Here is a 16,073-nt window from a genome sequence, read left to right as displayed (position 1 = left end):
GCACTTGTACAGCATTTACTCCACACCATACAAATACAACCCTGCAAAGTCAGGTTTTTTGCTAGTGCTCCTGGTAGGTGGCAGGTACCAAACAGCCTCTGCAGGGAAATGCTGGTTTTCTTTCTCCTTTCCTCAAATACCCATGTGTAGTGAGGCATGCCTTTTCTTATATGGTAACACCATGCTGTGGGTTTGTGAGCTTGGATTTAAGTGTAAAGGGTTAGGATATGAAAGCTGTTTCTTACATAGCCGGCCCCCTCTGGGGTTCCAAGCACAGGACTGAGAGCAGAATTCCCACCACCCAAGGATAGATACATGAACTACAAATGGTCAATTAATGGTCACTGGGGAATGCCATCCAAGGGGACAGGTAGAAAGAGGTTCTCTACACAAAAACGAAAAAACCCATTTGAAAAACCTCCCATAAATGGTGAAAACGCAGAGGATTACAAGGCATAAAAGATGGTCAGAGGCCCCTACAAGAACAGGAAAGGAGTTACAACAGGGAGAGAACGCTCCAGCATTGACACCGGGTAAGGACACTGTGTCTGATCAACACCACCTCTTCACTGCCAGCAGGTTCCCCACCCCTTCAGTACCTGAAGAGCACTGCTTTTTTATTAACATTTTGCTACTGCAGACTCTGCAATGACATAGTAAAAAAATAACCCACCGAGGTGTAAAGGATGGAGTAAATAAAAATTTTAGGGAGCCAACTGTACGCACGTTTTCTGCTCTACCTTTCCCATGTAACAAGGTCACAGATGCTGCACTTAGGCATAGTAAATCTAGATGCAGACTGGTGGATGATGCAGGCATCCTCAGCACTAAAGCAGCAGTCAAAGCCTGAAAGCAACTAGACAGACCACACCTGGGCTATGAAAAGATCTGCACCTGAGGGAATGAGCTTGTGTGGAGGTCTCAAAACTTACAAGGCTCATCTGCCTGAACAGCAGCATGGCAACACAGCATGAGCTTGCAGAAAGTAGTAATTCAGTAGGGACTGAACCCACGGTGTCGTGGTTTAATCCCGGCCAGCAACTAAGCACCACACAGCTGCTCACTCACTCCCCCTCCCTGGTGGGATGGAGGGAGAATCGAAAGGGTAAAAGTGAGAAAGAAACTCATGGGTTGAGATAAAAACAGTTTAATAGTTAAAAAGAATTAATAATTTAAAAAATAAAATTGTAAGGAAAAAAAAAGAATTACAAAGAGAGAGGAAAATAAAACCCAAGAAAGACAAGTGATGCAAATGAAAACTATTGCTCACCACCAACCGACCGATGCCCAGCCAGTCCCCGAGCAGCGCCCCCCCCCCGCCAACATCCCCCCCCCAGTTTTATTGCTGAGCACGGTACCATATGGTCTGGAATATCGCTTTGGTCAGCTGGGGTCAGCTGTCCTGGCTGTGTCCCCTCCCAGCTTTTTTGTGTGTGTCCCCCCCCAGCCTCCTTGCTGGCAGGGCAGTATAAGGAGCACGGAAGACCTTGGCTCTGGGTAAGCCCTGCTCAGCAGTAACCAAAACATCCCTGTGTTATCAACACTGTTGTCAGCACAGATCCAAAACATAGCCCCATACCAGCTACTATGAAGAAATTTAACTGTATCCCAGCCAAAACGAGCACACACAGAGAATTAGTTTCCCCTCAAACTCTCTAATACGGAAAGGCAGTGTGAAACGTGAGGAAGAGCAAAGTATGACGCACCTGGGCATGGCTGGCTGTCAGCCAAGAGGCTGAGAAAAGGATCAAAGAGTTTCTGGAGGAAATATTGGGACTGAGAGGTGAAAAGCAGCACTGAACATGGATTAAACAGAATTGAAAAGTTCAAAGTTTGACTGGCACGGGATGTGTCTGATGCAATGAAGACCATGACTCTGAGGAGGCAAATGTAGGAGGAGAAGGAAAGGCTAAACATTTGCTTTTAATGAGCAACAGGCAAGTAGGGAGAAACTGAATCAAATAGAAAGGCTGGGGCTGGTGTGAGAACAGAGACACGCCATTCAGGGACCATCACACACAGTGCGAGAGACACGCAGTGGCCTGCAAAAAGCAGTTAAAAGGTGAAGAAGGGACCACTGCAACTCTCAGGGAGAGTCCTGATCCAGAGGATTGGGATGGAGATGCATGGGAAGAACCAGACCCATGGAAGCCTGGTAACTGTAATAATAACAGTGCTAAAAAGGGCTTGTTGCCCCACATCACAGGCCTCACTGCAAGATGAGCTCTGTAACTTGGGAAGCCAGCCAGAGAAACAAATGGCACCTCCAGTTACCAAGACCACTGTAAAGAAAACCAAGGCTGCAGATGCAGCCCAGCAGAGAAGCAAGTCCCTCACAACAGGCTTCGTTCCACAGCAAATAAGATCTGTGACAGGTGATGGGTGCCCTAAAAAGGGATTCTGCTGAGTAGCTGGTTAAACTGGAGGGATGTCCTTGATTAACAGCATATGACTGTATGGATCTAGCTCAAGCAGCAGCCTCAGGGTGAGACTGGGACCAAGATCGGCCACATTGGCTGAAGATCCCCTAGTCAGTGATTACTCAGACTGATGGATGTGATGGATCATTAAGGGGTCTTACTCTGGCAGACTGTACTGGGTCTGGCTGGGAGGGAGTTACCTTTCTTCACAGTAGCCTGCATGGTGCTGTGCTTTGGATCTGTGACTAATGGTGTTGACAACACACCAACGTTTTGGCTATTGCTAAGTAGTGCTTGCACAGCGTCAAGACATTTTTCCCACTTTTACATTATGGACTTCTTGGCAAGCTGTCCCACTTCTGATGTTTGATATTTCTTTCAGCTTTGGAAAGTTATTCATCAAAATATTCTGATATTGTTTTATTAGGTTTTTACTTTTCTGTTTGAACACAGCTTCAGGTTTTTGAAAGACACCTTACTTTTTTTCTTCTTCTGGTGACACTTCTCATAGCAGTTTCCTTTCAGCCTTTTCAAAAGGAACTTTAAAAAGAGAGACACATTTGCAGTAAGCTTTCATCTTTAAATAGTAATTTCTGAAGCTAGACCTAAACATAACATCTTATTTCCTTTTACCTCACTGTTGGACTGTAAAAATGCTGATTTATTTTTATCACTGCACTACCATCATCCATTCCCAGGGTAACTCCCTTTCACAGAAACTGCTGTAAAGCAGGATGTGGATAAGATTAAGTCTGCCCTGAAGGATACATTTTGTTGAGGAGAACTGTGACTTCATTATTCGTCCAGATCTGTGTTCCCAGCACAAAAATGACATGGATACATGACGGTGGGCCCAGTGAACTTGCCACTAAGGGCCACTAAGTTGATTAAGCAGCTGGAGCATCTGACATATGAGGAGCTGCTGAGGCAGCTGGGATTGTTTAGCCCTAAGAAGGAAAGGCTCAGTGGGGATCGTATCAAAGTGTATAAATAGCTGATGTAAGCAAGATGTATCCAAATTCTTCTCAGTGGTATTCAGTGACAGGACAAGAGGCAGTGGGCACAAATTAAAATACAGGAAATTCCACTTAAACATGAAAAAAACTTTTTACTCTGAGGGTGATAAAACACTGGAGCAGGTTGCCCAGAAAGGCTGTGGAGTCTGGTGGGGATCTTCCTCAGTTGAAAGAACTGACCATTTATCCCTACCTCTATCTCTTATCTTTTAACAACAATATCTCTGGACCAGCACCTTCCATTTTATTTATTTTTTTTTTAATTGATAACACTTCCTTGCAAAGGTTTTTGGAAACTCAAGTAGAATGTATCAACCAGATCACCATAATTTTCATGTCTTCCCAACCCTTCATAGAACTCAAAGAGTGTTCTAAGGCAGGACTCCCTTCTACGGGAACAATGTTGACTAAGCAACTTGTATTTCTCCCAGCACCTACTAATCCTATCTTCTGTTATTTCTACTAATTTACCTGGAACAAACATCAGGCTTAGAGAGCTACAGTTCCCCAGAACTCCACTGCAATCGCTTTTACAGTCTGGCATCAAGTTTGCTACCAGGAAGTCTTCAGACACCGAGAAAGGTTTTGAGTAGGAGGTTACATTCGACCGTGATTCGGCTTCTTCGTTCATGAGTTTGACGAGAAACCCAGGAGCTGCCCATCTGTCATTTTTAGGGTTTACGCTGTTCATCTCCACTGTGACCCTCTTCTACAGTCGCTCTTGTTTCAGACAGATCCTCGACGGAGTGCTGACCCTACAAGGGGTTCCACGGAAGGGAATCTTCCAGAGGAAACCCACCTTCACGAACGGTTACAAACTCCTTCCAACACCTTTCTTTGACCGCAGTTCCGCCCCATCCCAAGCACCCCGAAAACGCACAGCACGAAATCGCCCACCGAAAAGTCGCTACGAAGCTGTCCCAAGACAAAAACCCAAACAAGTTTGCCTCACAGACTCCCCCTCCAGCCCTTCCTTCGCCCCTCCGGGCCGGGCCGGTCCGGGCTGCCGCAGCAGACGGCGCCGGAGGAGGGAAGGAACGCCGGAGCTGGACAGCGGCCTCCCGCCCCGCCCCGCCCCGCCTCGACCACCGCCCCTCAGAGGCCACGTTGGGGCCCGGCGGTGGCCGCAGGGGCAATTTTGCGAGGGTGTTTTCCTCAGGTTTTTATTTTTTTTTTTTTTAAATTGATGCAGTTCCCGGCCGCCCGCCGTCGGTGGTAGGGGAGCGTAGCGGTGCGGGAGGGAAGGCGGGAGGGGAGGGGAGCGGAGCGCGGGGCCGCCTCAGGTGGCGGCGTGCTCCGTCTCTCCACAACATGGCGGGCGCGGAGCCCTTCGCGGCGGTGCTGGCCGCCCTGCGCGGCTGCTACGCCGAGGCCGCCCCGTTGGAGACCTTCATCCGTCGGTTGCGGGAAAGCGGCACCGGGGAGACCGAGGTGCTGCGGGGCGACGACGCCCCCTGCTACCGGACCTTCGTGGGGCAGTGCGTGGTGTGCGTCCCCCGCGGAGCCCGCGCCATCCCCCGGCCCTTCACCTTCCAGCAGGTAGGAGGCAGGGACCGAGCGGTAGCCCGCTCGCACCTGCGTCGCTCCCGGGGCGGCCGCACCAGCGCAGCCCTCGCCGAGGACCGAGCCCCTACCGGGGTTGGTTGTTGGTGGGGGGGGACACCGGGCGAGAACACGGACACCACCACCCCCCCCCCATCCCCATCCATCCCCATCATCCCCATGCCGGTGGCGCGGGGCTTCCCCGGGCGGCTGGGGCGAGCGGTGAGGGCCGTGCCGACCCTGAGGGGGGCCGCGGAGGCGGCGCTGGGCGCTGCCGCCCGCCTTGGCTGGGTGGTAGAGCGCTTCCTGCGTCCTCCATGGCTGCGCGGGGGCGGCGGACCGTCGCCCCTCGTGGCTGCTGCCGGCCCGGCCTCCCCTCGCCTCGCCTCGCCTGCCCCCTTCCAGCCGCCTCGGTTGTCGGCCCTAGGCAGCGGGGAGCGGTGGGGGGATCGTTCCCCCCCCCCTCCTCCTCCTCTGGCTGGGGGGGTGGGCGAGCAAAGCGCTGGCGCTCAGCGGGTGGGTGGTTAGCCAGGGCAAAAAGGCTGCCGGCCTGGGGGCTCCCTGACTTGCACTGTGGGGTAGGAGTGAACAAACTCAAATGTGGCCCGGGGAGCAGCTGGGGAAGTGGCATTTTTTCATTTCCACTCTTGAGAGGGTAAGGAAGAGGGGGGGAATACCGCTTGCAGGTCGGCGTTTAAGCAGAAGAAACTTTTCAGAGGGGAAAAGACGGCTTTTTCTCTTGGAGCTGCGAAGTGCATGAGCGAAACCGTGCTACGGTAGGAAACGAACTTTGCAAGCTTGTTGAGCGGGTTTTAGAATTGTGAACCGAGTCGTTTAGTTGAACTTTTCTTTACGTAAAAGGAAATGGAGGCCTCAAGAAAATCGGTGTTAGTTCCCTGGAGGTTAGAGCCTGCATGAGCACGTATCTACGAGCACTTATCTACGGGCAGAGTGACCCGAAGGCCTTGGAGTCCAGGTTGCTCAGGGAGCCGAGGGGAGTAGTGTAGGGTGTTTCCTGGGCATGAAAACGAGGATCAAAAGGGCAGACGTTAAAAAGACTTCCTTAAAGTTGTAGGCCCGTGTCGCTGCATGTAAACATGTTCTGGTACACTTGAAAACCTTTCTTTTTGGGTATGGCACTTTTGAATCGTTAATATTGCTTTGAAAGGGCTTGATCTAAAGCTGATGGCTAGGACTGTGTATCTTGCATGTCTGTTTATTTGAAGTGTATATTGTGGTTTATGGAAGAGTTGTTGATAAAAAACTCATTCTCTTTCTTTCTTTCTTTCTTCAGTTATCTAGTCAGAGTGAAGTCATCACACGAGTTGTTCAGAGACTGTGTGAAAAAAGAAAGAAGAATGTCCTCGCGTATGGATACTCCTTACTGGACGAAAACAGTTCTCATTTCCAAATCATGCCGTCTTCAAATATATACAGCTACCTACCCAATACTGCAACAGAAACTATTCGTATCAGCGGCCTCTGGGAAACACTGCTGAGCAGGATAGGGGATGATGTGATGATGTATTTGTTGGAACATTGTGCAATCTTTATGCTGGTTCCCCCTAGTAATTGTTACCAAGTTTGTGGGCAACCAGTTTATGAACTTATTTCACATAATGTAGACTCATCCCCAGTGTTTGTTAAACAAAGGTTTTCAAAGCATAAACGTAGTAGCTTGCTTGACTATATGCAAAAAAGGCTTATGTTTCATAGAAAGTATCTTTCAAAGTCGCATTGGTGGAAATGCAGGCAGAGACTTGAAGCTAAGGTCTCCAGCATGGGAAATAAAAAAAATAACAAGACACAAAGCGTCATGTCCAGTTACCAGTATTCTGCAAAAGCCGTTTCTAAAGCAAGCAAACAGATCAGAATGGTTACTGAACATCTGGAAAAACAGAGTAGCTCCAGATTATATTTGTCAGCTACGGCACCGTCTTTAAAAAGGAAGCTTGATAGGGAGCAACTTGAAATTTCAGCTAAGAGAGCAAAAGTAGAGGAAAAAGTGAGAGAGGAAAAGGCTTGTAATCTCACTCCTGATGTAAACCAAAGTAGTTCCAAGAGATACGGAACTGGGTATGTAGAATCACATTCTGTAAATCTCATTAAAAACCAGCACGTTTCTCAAAGAAGTAGCAGTGATATGTCTGGTCCTTCTTTAGTTCACACATCTTGTGACGGGAAGAAGTTTGTGGCAGGTGAAAGGTCTTTCCTGCGAGGAGTTCAGAGTAACAAACTTTTAAAGCCCAGCATTGAAATTCAAGCAGAATCCCATAGGAAAGGAGTAGAGATGCATGTGTATAAATCTCAGTTGGATTCTGTACAGATCAAAGCCGTGGAGGGTATTTCTTCAAAATGTGGAAGGCGGGAAAGTCCCCTAGCTCATTTGGCAAAGAAGTTACCAAACACACTCCTGCGTTCTGCAGTATACATTGACAGGAAGTTTCTTCTGTACTCTCGCAGGAGTTTCCAAGAATGTTTTCCTAAATCGTTTTTATTGAATCGCTTGCAGGGCTGTCAGGCAGGTGGAAGACGGCTTATACAAACTATATTCTTAAGCCAAAATCTGTTGGAGCAAAAGCACAGCCAAAGTCTGCCACATCACAACTGGAGAAAGAAGAGGTTGCCCAAACGCTACTGGCAAATGAGACACACATTTCAGAAACTCTTAAAGAACCATGGAAAGTGCCCTTACTTAGTTCTCTTGAAAAAAAATTGCCCTGTCTGGATATCTGAAACCAGTGTGAGACAAACTGAGCTGCCTTCTCAGGCAGCCTTGCCTGGGGAAGCAGAGGTTCGCGAGCAAGTGGAACAGTTTGGGAAGGAGCCTACTAAGAGTGTGACAAGCAGCAGATGTGAATCTGGTCACACTGATGCGCCAGACAACTTACATGCTCCTCTTGCAAAATCTGTGCGGGGGGAGTTGCAGAGTGAGGAGCAAAACTCGGGAGAGGTGTGTGATTCAGCCCTCGGGGAGCTCCTCAAGCAGCACAGCAGCCACTGGCAGGTGTACATCTTTGTGAGGGAGTGCCTGGAGCGGGTCATCCCCGCTGAGCTTTGGGGTTCTAACCATAACAAGTGCCGGTTCTTAAAAAATGTGAAAGTGTTCATTTCCATGGGGAAGTTTGCTAAGCTTTCGTTGCAGGAGCTGATGTGGAAGATGAGAGTGAATGACTGCATGTGGCTTCGTCTAGTCAAAGGTACTTCTTAAAGAATTTAAGTGGCGGGGGTGTCAGATGGCTGGTGTTCACGTTTAAGGTGGGAAGGCGAGGGTACTGAGTCTGAGTTCAGAGTTGTTGGGTTCACTGATAATAACCATAGGCGAGAGAGCAAACCTAGTAATATTTGTAATTGATGGTGGAATAACACTTAAGCCTGTCTTCCTTCCAAAACTACAGTTTTCATCGTTTTCATTCACGCTTTTTGTGTATAATAGGATGACATTTTCACAACCATGAATTCAGAACCTGGGCCTTTCAACAGAGCCCCCTTCCACCCCTCCCTCCAAATTGCAGTAACTCTAAAAATTCCTTGAAGTATGACCTAAGCACATAAGGAACAAATGCAGTCTGCCTGTTGGTTACCATAAGCTTTCAGAAAGAACTGAAGAGGCTTGTAGTGGCATGTGTTCCTCTGCTGTGGGAGTGAGCCTTCGTTCCACAGCGTGTTTCCCCCCCTTGCCCCCCCCCATCAACCTTGTGAGAAAGACATGAGTATGGGAGCTGTGCAATGCAGGCGTTGTCCACTATCTGTTACCTTTCTAGAGCCCGACTCTAGGAACAAGAGACCCATGCTGAGCACTACTTCAGGCTGGGTCGTTGATGGTACAGAGGTCACCAGACCGAGTGGTCCCTGGCTGAAAGCTGTCGTGAGGGCATCAGCTGATTGCTCCAAATTCTGTATGAATCCCTTCAGTTTAGTCCTCTTTTTCAAATGATGTCAAGTAAATCTTGCTTCCCTGAAAAAGTCTTTTTTTCAGACACTATCCTAGGACTTAAATCTAGGCTGAAGCTGGCGTTCTGTGGTTGATTGCTGTAGGATCTAATGCATGTTGTCATTTTTCTGTGCTTCCATTCTCCACCTATACAATGTGGATTGCACTTCCTTAACTGGTATGTTTGCAATATTTATTCTTACCTGGTTATGTACGTGGATCCTACAGTAATGTGAGCTGAAAATGGTATTCCTTCTTAAAAGGTGCGATAAGGTTCTGAAATTACTATGGGTTCTTTGTAATGTAGGAGGAAAATAAACAAGTCTGATGTTTGAGAACTGATGTCAAAAATAGGGGAGGTTACACTTCCATAAGAAACTGTTAATTCTAGCAAATACGTTGATTCTTTATTCAGAAACTCTGGCTCAAAAACATGCTTTTCAAAATGCTGAGGAGTTAAATATTTTAAAAGGTTTTTATTGTAGAATATATGTTTGGTTCATAGTCATTTGGAACATCTTATCTGAAAAAAATGTAATACCCTCTTACTCTCTGGCCTTATTCCAAGAAAAGCAACACATAGGCTTAATTTTAATTTTCATGAAAGTACTCCCTTGTGCTTGAAGTTTAAACACACATTTAATTGCTTTGCTGCACTGTAGGGTTTTTTTTTTTCTCCAAAATTGGTAGTAGTGGTTTCTTGTTAGTTCCCTGAATTGTAGCCATCATCTACATCTGTTGTCAAGCACTTAGTAAAAAATGATCTAGTTCCAGGACAGCTACTTAACAACATGCTGATTTAATTTGTGTATTACAGCCGCATATTGCAACTCTTCAGTTAGAGGATTTTCTAACAGTCACTGGATTTTTTCATTGATGTTAGCTGGCTTCTGTTGAAGTGAACACTGTTTTCTCTCTTTATGGTAGTCTTTTCTTAGGTGCTGTAAATACATGAATATGTCTCCTCCCTGAAGCACACAAAAACCAAACAGGGTAGAGAACTGGCAACTTATTTTCATTTCATAAGTCTCAGTTTTAAGCCTCAGCTCTTTTGTGTCAAAATTAAGCTGTTTTTAACACATTTGTGCCATAATCATTTGTGCTATGCAGCTAAACTAATATTTCTCTATATTTCTTTAAATTATCCTGTTGTATTTTGCTAAATTCTACTCTTAAATTTAATTAGAAAAAAACGTAATTGAAAGTTGGCAAAAATTCAGTATTGTAGCACTGGGTTTTATTCCCTACTCACCCATATTTCAGCACCACTACTGGCCTTAAATTTGACAGTAGCTAGGAATGTTCTGGGTTTGTAATTTTTGTGCCATCTAAATATTAGAAGTGCTGATAGACTTAAATAAGGGTGATTTTTTTTTCTTCTTTTTTTTGACTGCAGCAATAAGTTTTTATAATAGGATGTCTGAAATAAAGGTTAACCCTGAAATTAATTTTCATGTAACTGGGAAATCTGAGTATCATTCTTATCCCCAGGTCAGCCCAGTTCAATTCTGTTATTTTTACAGTATACCTAAGTATTTTCATTCTTTTGCACTTTTTTTTTTTTTTAAGTTTTATATTGTAGTAGGCTTATTTCCATTTTGCCTTTCCCTTCACAATAATTTTGCCATTGTGCATTAAAGATCTTGCACGATCAATGCTGGGGAAAGAAAGTAAGTCTTTGGGCTACTAATGGCATGTATTCATATCCTGTATGTCAGTTTGTCACTGCAGATTAGTTTCTATGTTTGTACTTTAAGCTTGGGTCGGTCACTTTAATGCCAGTGAAAATTTGGAGTGGCATCTGTGCAATTGTTTGTACTTGCTTTTTTTCTTTCCATTAACCTCAAGCTAAGAAAAGTGTTAACAATGTGTGGTTTTTTTGTTTGTATGTTCTGTTTCTTTACTAATACAAACAGTTGATATTCACTATAACTACCTTTGAATTGTTTATTGAAGGTGATCACTTTGTTCCTGCGTATGAACATTGTTTCCGTGAAGAACTTTTGGCTAAATTCCTGTACTGGCTGATGGATACCTATGTTGTTGAGTTGCTCAGATCATTTTTCTATATCACCGAGACCATGTTCCAGAAAAACATGCTTTTCTACTACCGAAAGTTTATTTGGGGCAAGTTACAGAACATTGGAATTAGGTAACATTGGAAAACTAATCAAACATTAATGGAATATGTAGAAATCTCGTGTTTTGTAGTGTAAAGTTATAATCCTGCTTTCATTTATTGCCCATTTATCCTCCTTTTATTTGCTTAATTTCCCAAAAGAAAATTCAGCCTGTGATTTTAGTATGCACAGCTTGTAAATTATGAAGTATTTTGTGTGAGAAAAGTGATTCAACTTTAGAATTCTTTGGTAGGAGAAGAGAAACCTTTGCCACAATAAAATCCATTTTAAAGAGGATTTTGTTTTGATAAGTCAATTTTTTACACCTTTTAACAGTGAGTAGAGCATAGTGACAGAATCCCAAAGTAACCTTGGGAAAGTTAATTTTAAAAATACTCAATTTGCTTCAACTGCTTTAATTAAAAAAAACCCAAAAAACCCCCCAAAAAACCAAAAAAACCAAAGCCCCCAAAAACAACCCAAACCTCTGCTGAAATGCTGTAATACTCTAGTCAGAAATTCAGACAGTAGCTTTGTGGTTTCAGGTTTTTTAAGACTGAAGGATTTAAAAGCTGCAGTTTCTTTTTTAGTGCAGCTGTGGAATTCCATGCTGCTTTTTTGGTCCTAAAAATGCATGCATGTATTTAAGTTAGAGCGTTATTTAAGATCAAATTTTAAGCAATTAAGTGAGAAAATAGGGAAGATCTGAAGGCAATTTTAATGAATGGTATTGCGCACACATCTCCATAGTTCACATCTTTTTGGGTTTTCGTTATAAATTGTTGGTGTCTGAGAGCGTTTTGGAACTGTGCAAAATTAGCATATTTTGTCTTGTCTTTTAATGGCTGTGTTATGCAGTCAACCTTTTGCTTTCACAGTGGTCTGTTGGTCTACAATGTTATATATGTGATTTTATTTTTTTTCCCCTCCTGCCCGCTGCGCCCTGATATCAACATTGGTATCTCCAGTGTAGCTCTTCTGCATGTTTTTGCACTTAATGGGGCCTCAATCTTGTTTGCAGTTGTAGCACAGAATATGCAATTTAGTAGTAGTAGAATATAATTTTCAGTACCGCATATTCTGTTTGTTTTGTCTTCAAACTAACACTTAGTTTTGCAATTAGTGTTTTATGTAGTTTTAATGTACTTTAAAGGCTACTTTTTGGCATAAAGTATCATCAAGTACTAATTTTACACATTAGATATAATGCTGTTTTTAGTGGGGTATGTGATTAAAAGAAAATTTGGTTTTAGCCCTTTTGTCCCTATTCCCAGTTTCCCAGAAAAACCAGGCATGTAAGGACAAGGTGCTCTGAACTCCAAAGACCCTAATCTGGGCTGATCCCGTTTCTTCTAATTTCCTCCCCACATATTTCCCCACTGTGCAGGAAGCCCTTCCTCACCTTTGGCTTGGGATGTTCCTGAACAGTAGATTACTGGAAGCTGGGGAAGCATCCCGAGGAAGTACTGCTGCGTGCTTGCCAAGGGTGTGCTGTAAGGGCAGGGTGTTTGCTGTTGGCTACAGGATACATAGCTATAGGGACTTTTAGTCTGATCCCAGCAGCTGTGCTTAAGCTTCACTCACAAGGCTAGGGCTTTCAGCACTGCTTTTTCAAGTGTGCAATGTAACATGAGGTCTCCTACTAATCCAGCTTACTGCATTCATACAGGTGGCAAGCTGCCTGCTTCACACGGGAGGAGAGGAATTGGGGTTTAGAGATCTTGGGAAACAGCTGTTGAGGGCTGCCTTGGCCATTTTGAGGGTCTCCAGGCACCATCCTCTCTTAACCAGCCAGCGTTTTCAGGCACTGTTGGTGAATTGGTGCCAGAGGCTGTTGAGCTGCTTTCATCTTCCCTGGAGAAAGAGTATATGGCTGTTTTGAGGTTGTCCTGGTTCTTTTTCTCAGCTGGAGCTGCTTGTGGCCATTGCTTTGAGCTGGCTTGCAGGAAAGTGTTCACAGCCGAGCGTGGCCACTGATGCCTTTCCAGTTCTTTTGCATCCTCCTTTGGGAGGAAGAGAGTGGATGGAACAGGCTGGACTGAGTGGACCTGGACTTTACTCATGAGCTTGTCTTTGCACTGCATTGTCATTAGGGAGTAAATCCCCATGAGTAGATCTTCCTATGCAGAATCCCACTCAAGAGTACAGACCACGGTTCTGAGAGGGGACCTGAATCTTTATGTTTGTCTTGCTGTATGGGTGGAGGTGAGAGTGTGCTGGTCATAGCACACAGACAACTTTCTATTAACTTTTGAGGCTATACCAAATGTCATACGCCAAATTAAAAAGAGTAGTTACTAAGAAAAATTCAGTATTTCATGCTACAGTTGCTTCAAGTTACATGGCCCACAGAATGCAAAGTTATGTTTTAAAAATAAGGTACCCGATGTTGGGGTGACAGCATCTGTTTTCCTAAGGACCGTGCCCTCCCTGCTCTTGCCACACACAGTGGCTGCTCAGGATTGAAAATGCTGCAGAAGTTCTGAATCTCCCCCATCACGTTGTGGTGAGGTGACAAAAGACAGCGGGACCATCCACTCAACTTCCTCCAAGTTCCCGTGCTTAACAGCGTTGTGAGTGTGCAAATGAGAGCAGAATGGTTCAGTGGCCACTAGATCAGTGCATATTAAAAATCATTAGCACTGCTATAAATGCCATGAAATAAGCAATGAATGTTGCTGCAGGCAAAATGATGTCCAATTCTATAGCTGGCCAGAGGTAGTAATGATGAAGATATGCCAATAATTGGCCTTTGTCTTCACTTTCAAAGGAAGTAATTTTTTTTTTATACAGTGGTTGAGGTTTTTTTTCCTCCAGACTTAAATGTGAACTGTGAAGGGGTGGAGATTTGATCATTCAGTTGTTTCTGTTGAACTGGAGTTCTTTGTTTTGTCTTCGTGATCTACCTAATACTGTAGTACATGATGAAGTTTTATGGGTTCAGGAAATAATTTAAGTCATTATGAATAACAGCGATCTCTAGCTGTGGAATAGGGATGTCCTGTCCTTTCTGCCTTACTTTAGGCAGCATCTCTACCAGGAATTTAATTCCAAAGTTGGAGTATAAATCCTGAAAACACTCGCTCAGTAATAGCTCAACTTGCTGGCCCTGGATGCCTCTATACCTTCTAGGTGTCATGCACTGTATCGCTTGGACCCCAGCAGTCCCAAGCAGCTGGATCATTACCTTGTGAGTTGTGTTGGCATAGAGAAGTATTTGTGTGCCTCTTACCTGCATGCTTGGCTTCTCAGGTGTCTCCTAGAGCATGCTTACCAGCTTTCTACTATCCATCCACTGCCTTTTGTGATAGTGTGGCCTCCTATTGTTAAACCAGCTGGTTGGTTTGTGTGGGACGTGAAAAATCTGCATGTAAGTTTAGATATGTATCCCTTCTTTTGCGAGGATTTGAATTGTCTTGCTTCACTTCCCAGGGCAGTAGCCTAACCACTAGGCTGTAGGGCTTTTTGGAATGGCACGTTTTGTCCATCTGAACAATACAAGCAGTGCAGGAGATTGATCCAGGTCTTTTATGTTGCAGGTAGGGCACTTTAACAATACATCTTAAGTAAAAGCAAGGGCTTTTGCTCCACCTCCTTTTCCTGCGTCATTGCATGGGAAAGTATTGATTTGGACTAAGCTACACTGCACTGTAAATCCTGAGGGGGAAGCACATTTCCCAGTAAGATGAATTTACAGAGCTCAGAACCTGTGACTTGGGAGCCTTCCGTTTTTCATTATTTTGTGCTGTTCAATTTAGCTGCAGCTAACACTTGAATCATGTTACTGGATACCTAAATGCCCTTATGTTGTATATGTATCCTAGTATCTCAGTTCACTATAACTTTTAATAAGTAGTAGGTCCCCTAAATGTTGGGAGTAGAACAGCCCATTACAGTGTGCAAGTCCTTCCCTGGATCTTTCTTAACATAGTTTTCTGAAGGTTCTATTCAACTTCGTTAATGTCTTTCAAGCTTCTGAAACCATGAGAAATATCCAACTTCCTGTTGTCTTGCATCAAAAATATTTCATAATGTTCAAAGGTACTCAGCTAATATGTGCTTAAATTTTCATTTGTGTTAATTAAGATTTTTTTTTAATTACCTTAATTTGCATCAAGCAGAAATGTGTACTCTCTTATTATTGTATTACATTGTTGTTAAGATACTGTGAAATTGTTCTGAAATTCAGACTTCCATGTCACTTTCTGCAGAGGTTAGTATTTGTAATTATCTTAGAAAAATATTTGGTTTCAGTTATCACAAAGAGATTAAGTGTTTTAACTTTACTGCCTTTCCTGTTGCTTACACTAAATGTGTATTTGCATTTTAGAAACCATTTTGCCAGAGTACACCTACGTGCTTTATCTTCAGAGGAGATTGAAGCTGTCCGTCAAAAAAATTATGTTCCTATGGCATCAAAGCTCCGGTTCATTCCCAAAGCGAATGGGTTAAGACCCATAGTAAAAGTGAGCGGTGTTGTTGAAGCACGAGCATTCAGCAGGGAAAGCAGAGAAAAGAAGGTTTTTATTTTCTTTATTGTTTTTATGCGGGTTTGATGTAGGTAGCTAATACAGTGAGTAAGGTTTTTTGTTACATAAAACTAGTTTTGTGAACTGGAACATTCAAATCAGAATGACTGAATGGGTCTACCTGTTGCAACTTAGCTTCTCCCTTCCCAGTGCTTAATTGCCATTAGCCTCCAATTCCAGAATCATGTACTTCTGTTAGCAAGCCTGTCTTAAGGAAATGAGTCTTAACAGAATGGCAATGGCCTGTCAGGTAATCGTGTTTTCTTTCTCTTCTCTTTCCATCCCTTTCCCTCAGGCTTGCTAACTGTGTCTGGTTGTGGTAGGCATTGGCCATCTATGGGAGCAGAAAGGCAGAAATCTCAGAGATGCTCAGTATTCTGAACTAATGTGTCGTATTTGTTTGGCACACCAGAGAGTGAGGGATGGATGAGTCCAAATCCCTGTTGGGATTTAGCTGAATACTGATTGTGCATGTTGATCAGCTAGTTGGCTGTGGTGCCAGGTCTACTCAG

The 16,073-nt window shown here is 44.2% G+C and overlaps 1 protein-coding gene across 4 annotated transcripts in view; it reads left to right on the top strand.

Moving 5' to 3' along the window:
* Nucleotides 1-4,076: 4,076 nt before the first annotated feature.
* Nucleotides 4,077-16,073, top strand: part of TERT (telomerase reverse transcriptase) — a 34,560-nt gene continuing 22,563 nt past the window's right edge. For 2 of the 4 annotated variants that reach the window (XM_069778754.1, XM_069778752.1), the window contains exons 1-4: nt 4,077-4,975; nt 6,273-8,178; nt 10,869-11,064; nt 15,363-15,552. In XM_069778754.1, the coding sequence (XP_069634855.1) occupies nt 4,748-4,975; nt 6,273-8,178; nt 10,869-11,064; nt 15,363-15,552 (2,520 nt within the window). In that variant the 5' untranslated portion in view covers nt 4,077-4,747. Of the gene's footprint in view, nt 4,976-5,537; nt 5,755-6,272; nt 8,179-10,868; nt 11,065-15,362; nt 15,553-16,073 lie in introns of those variants that run through there. The other 2 variants (XM_069778753.1, XM_069778755.1) reach the window with 2 other exon arrangements.

The sequence above is a fragment of the Haliaeetus albicilla genome, chromosome 3 (assembly GCF_947461875.1).
Source record: "Haliaeetus albicilla chromosome 3, bHalAlb1.1, whole genome shotgun sequence".
Classification (NCBI taxonomy): Eukaryota; Metazoa; Chordata; class Aves; order Accipitriformes; family Accipitridae; genus Haliaeetus; species Haliaeetus albicilla.
This window is presented reverse-complemented; position numbering and strand designations above follow the sequence as displayed.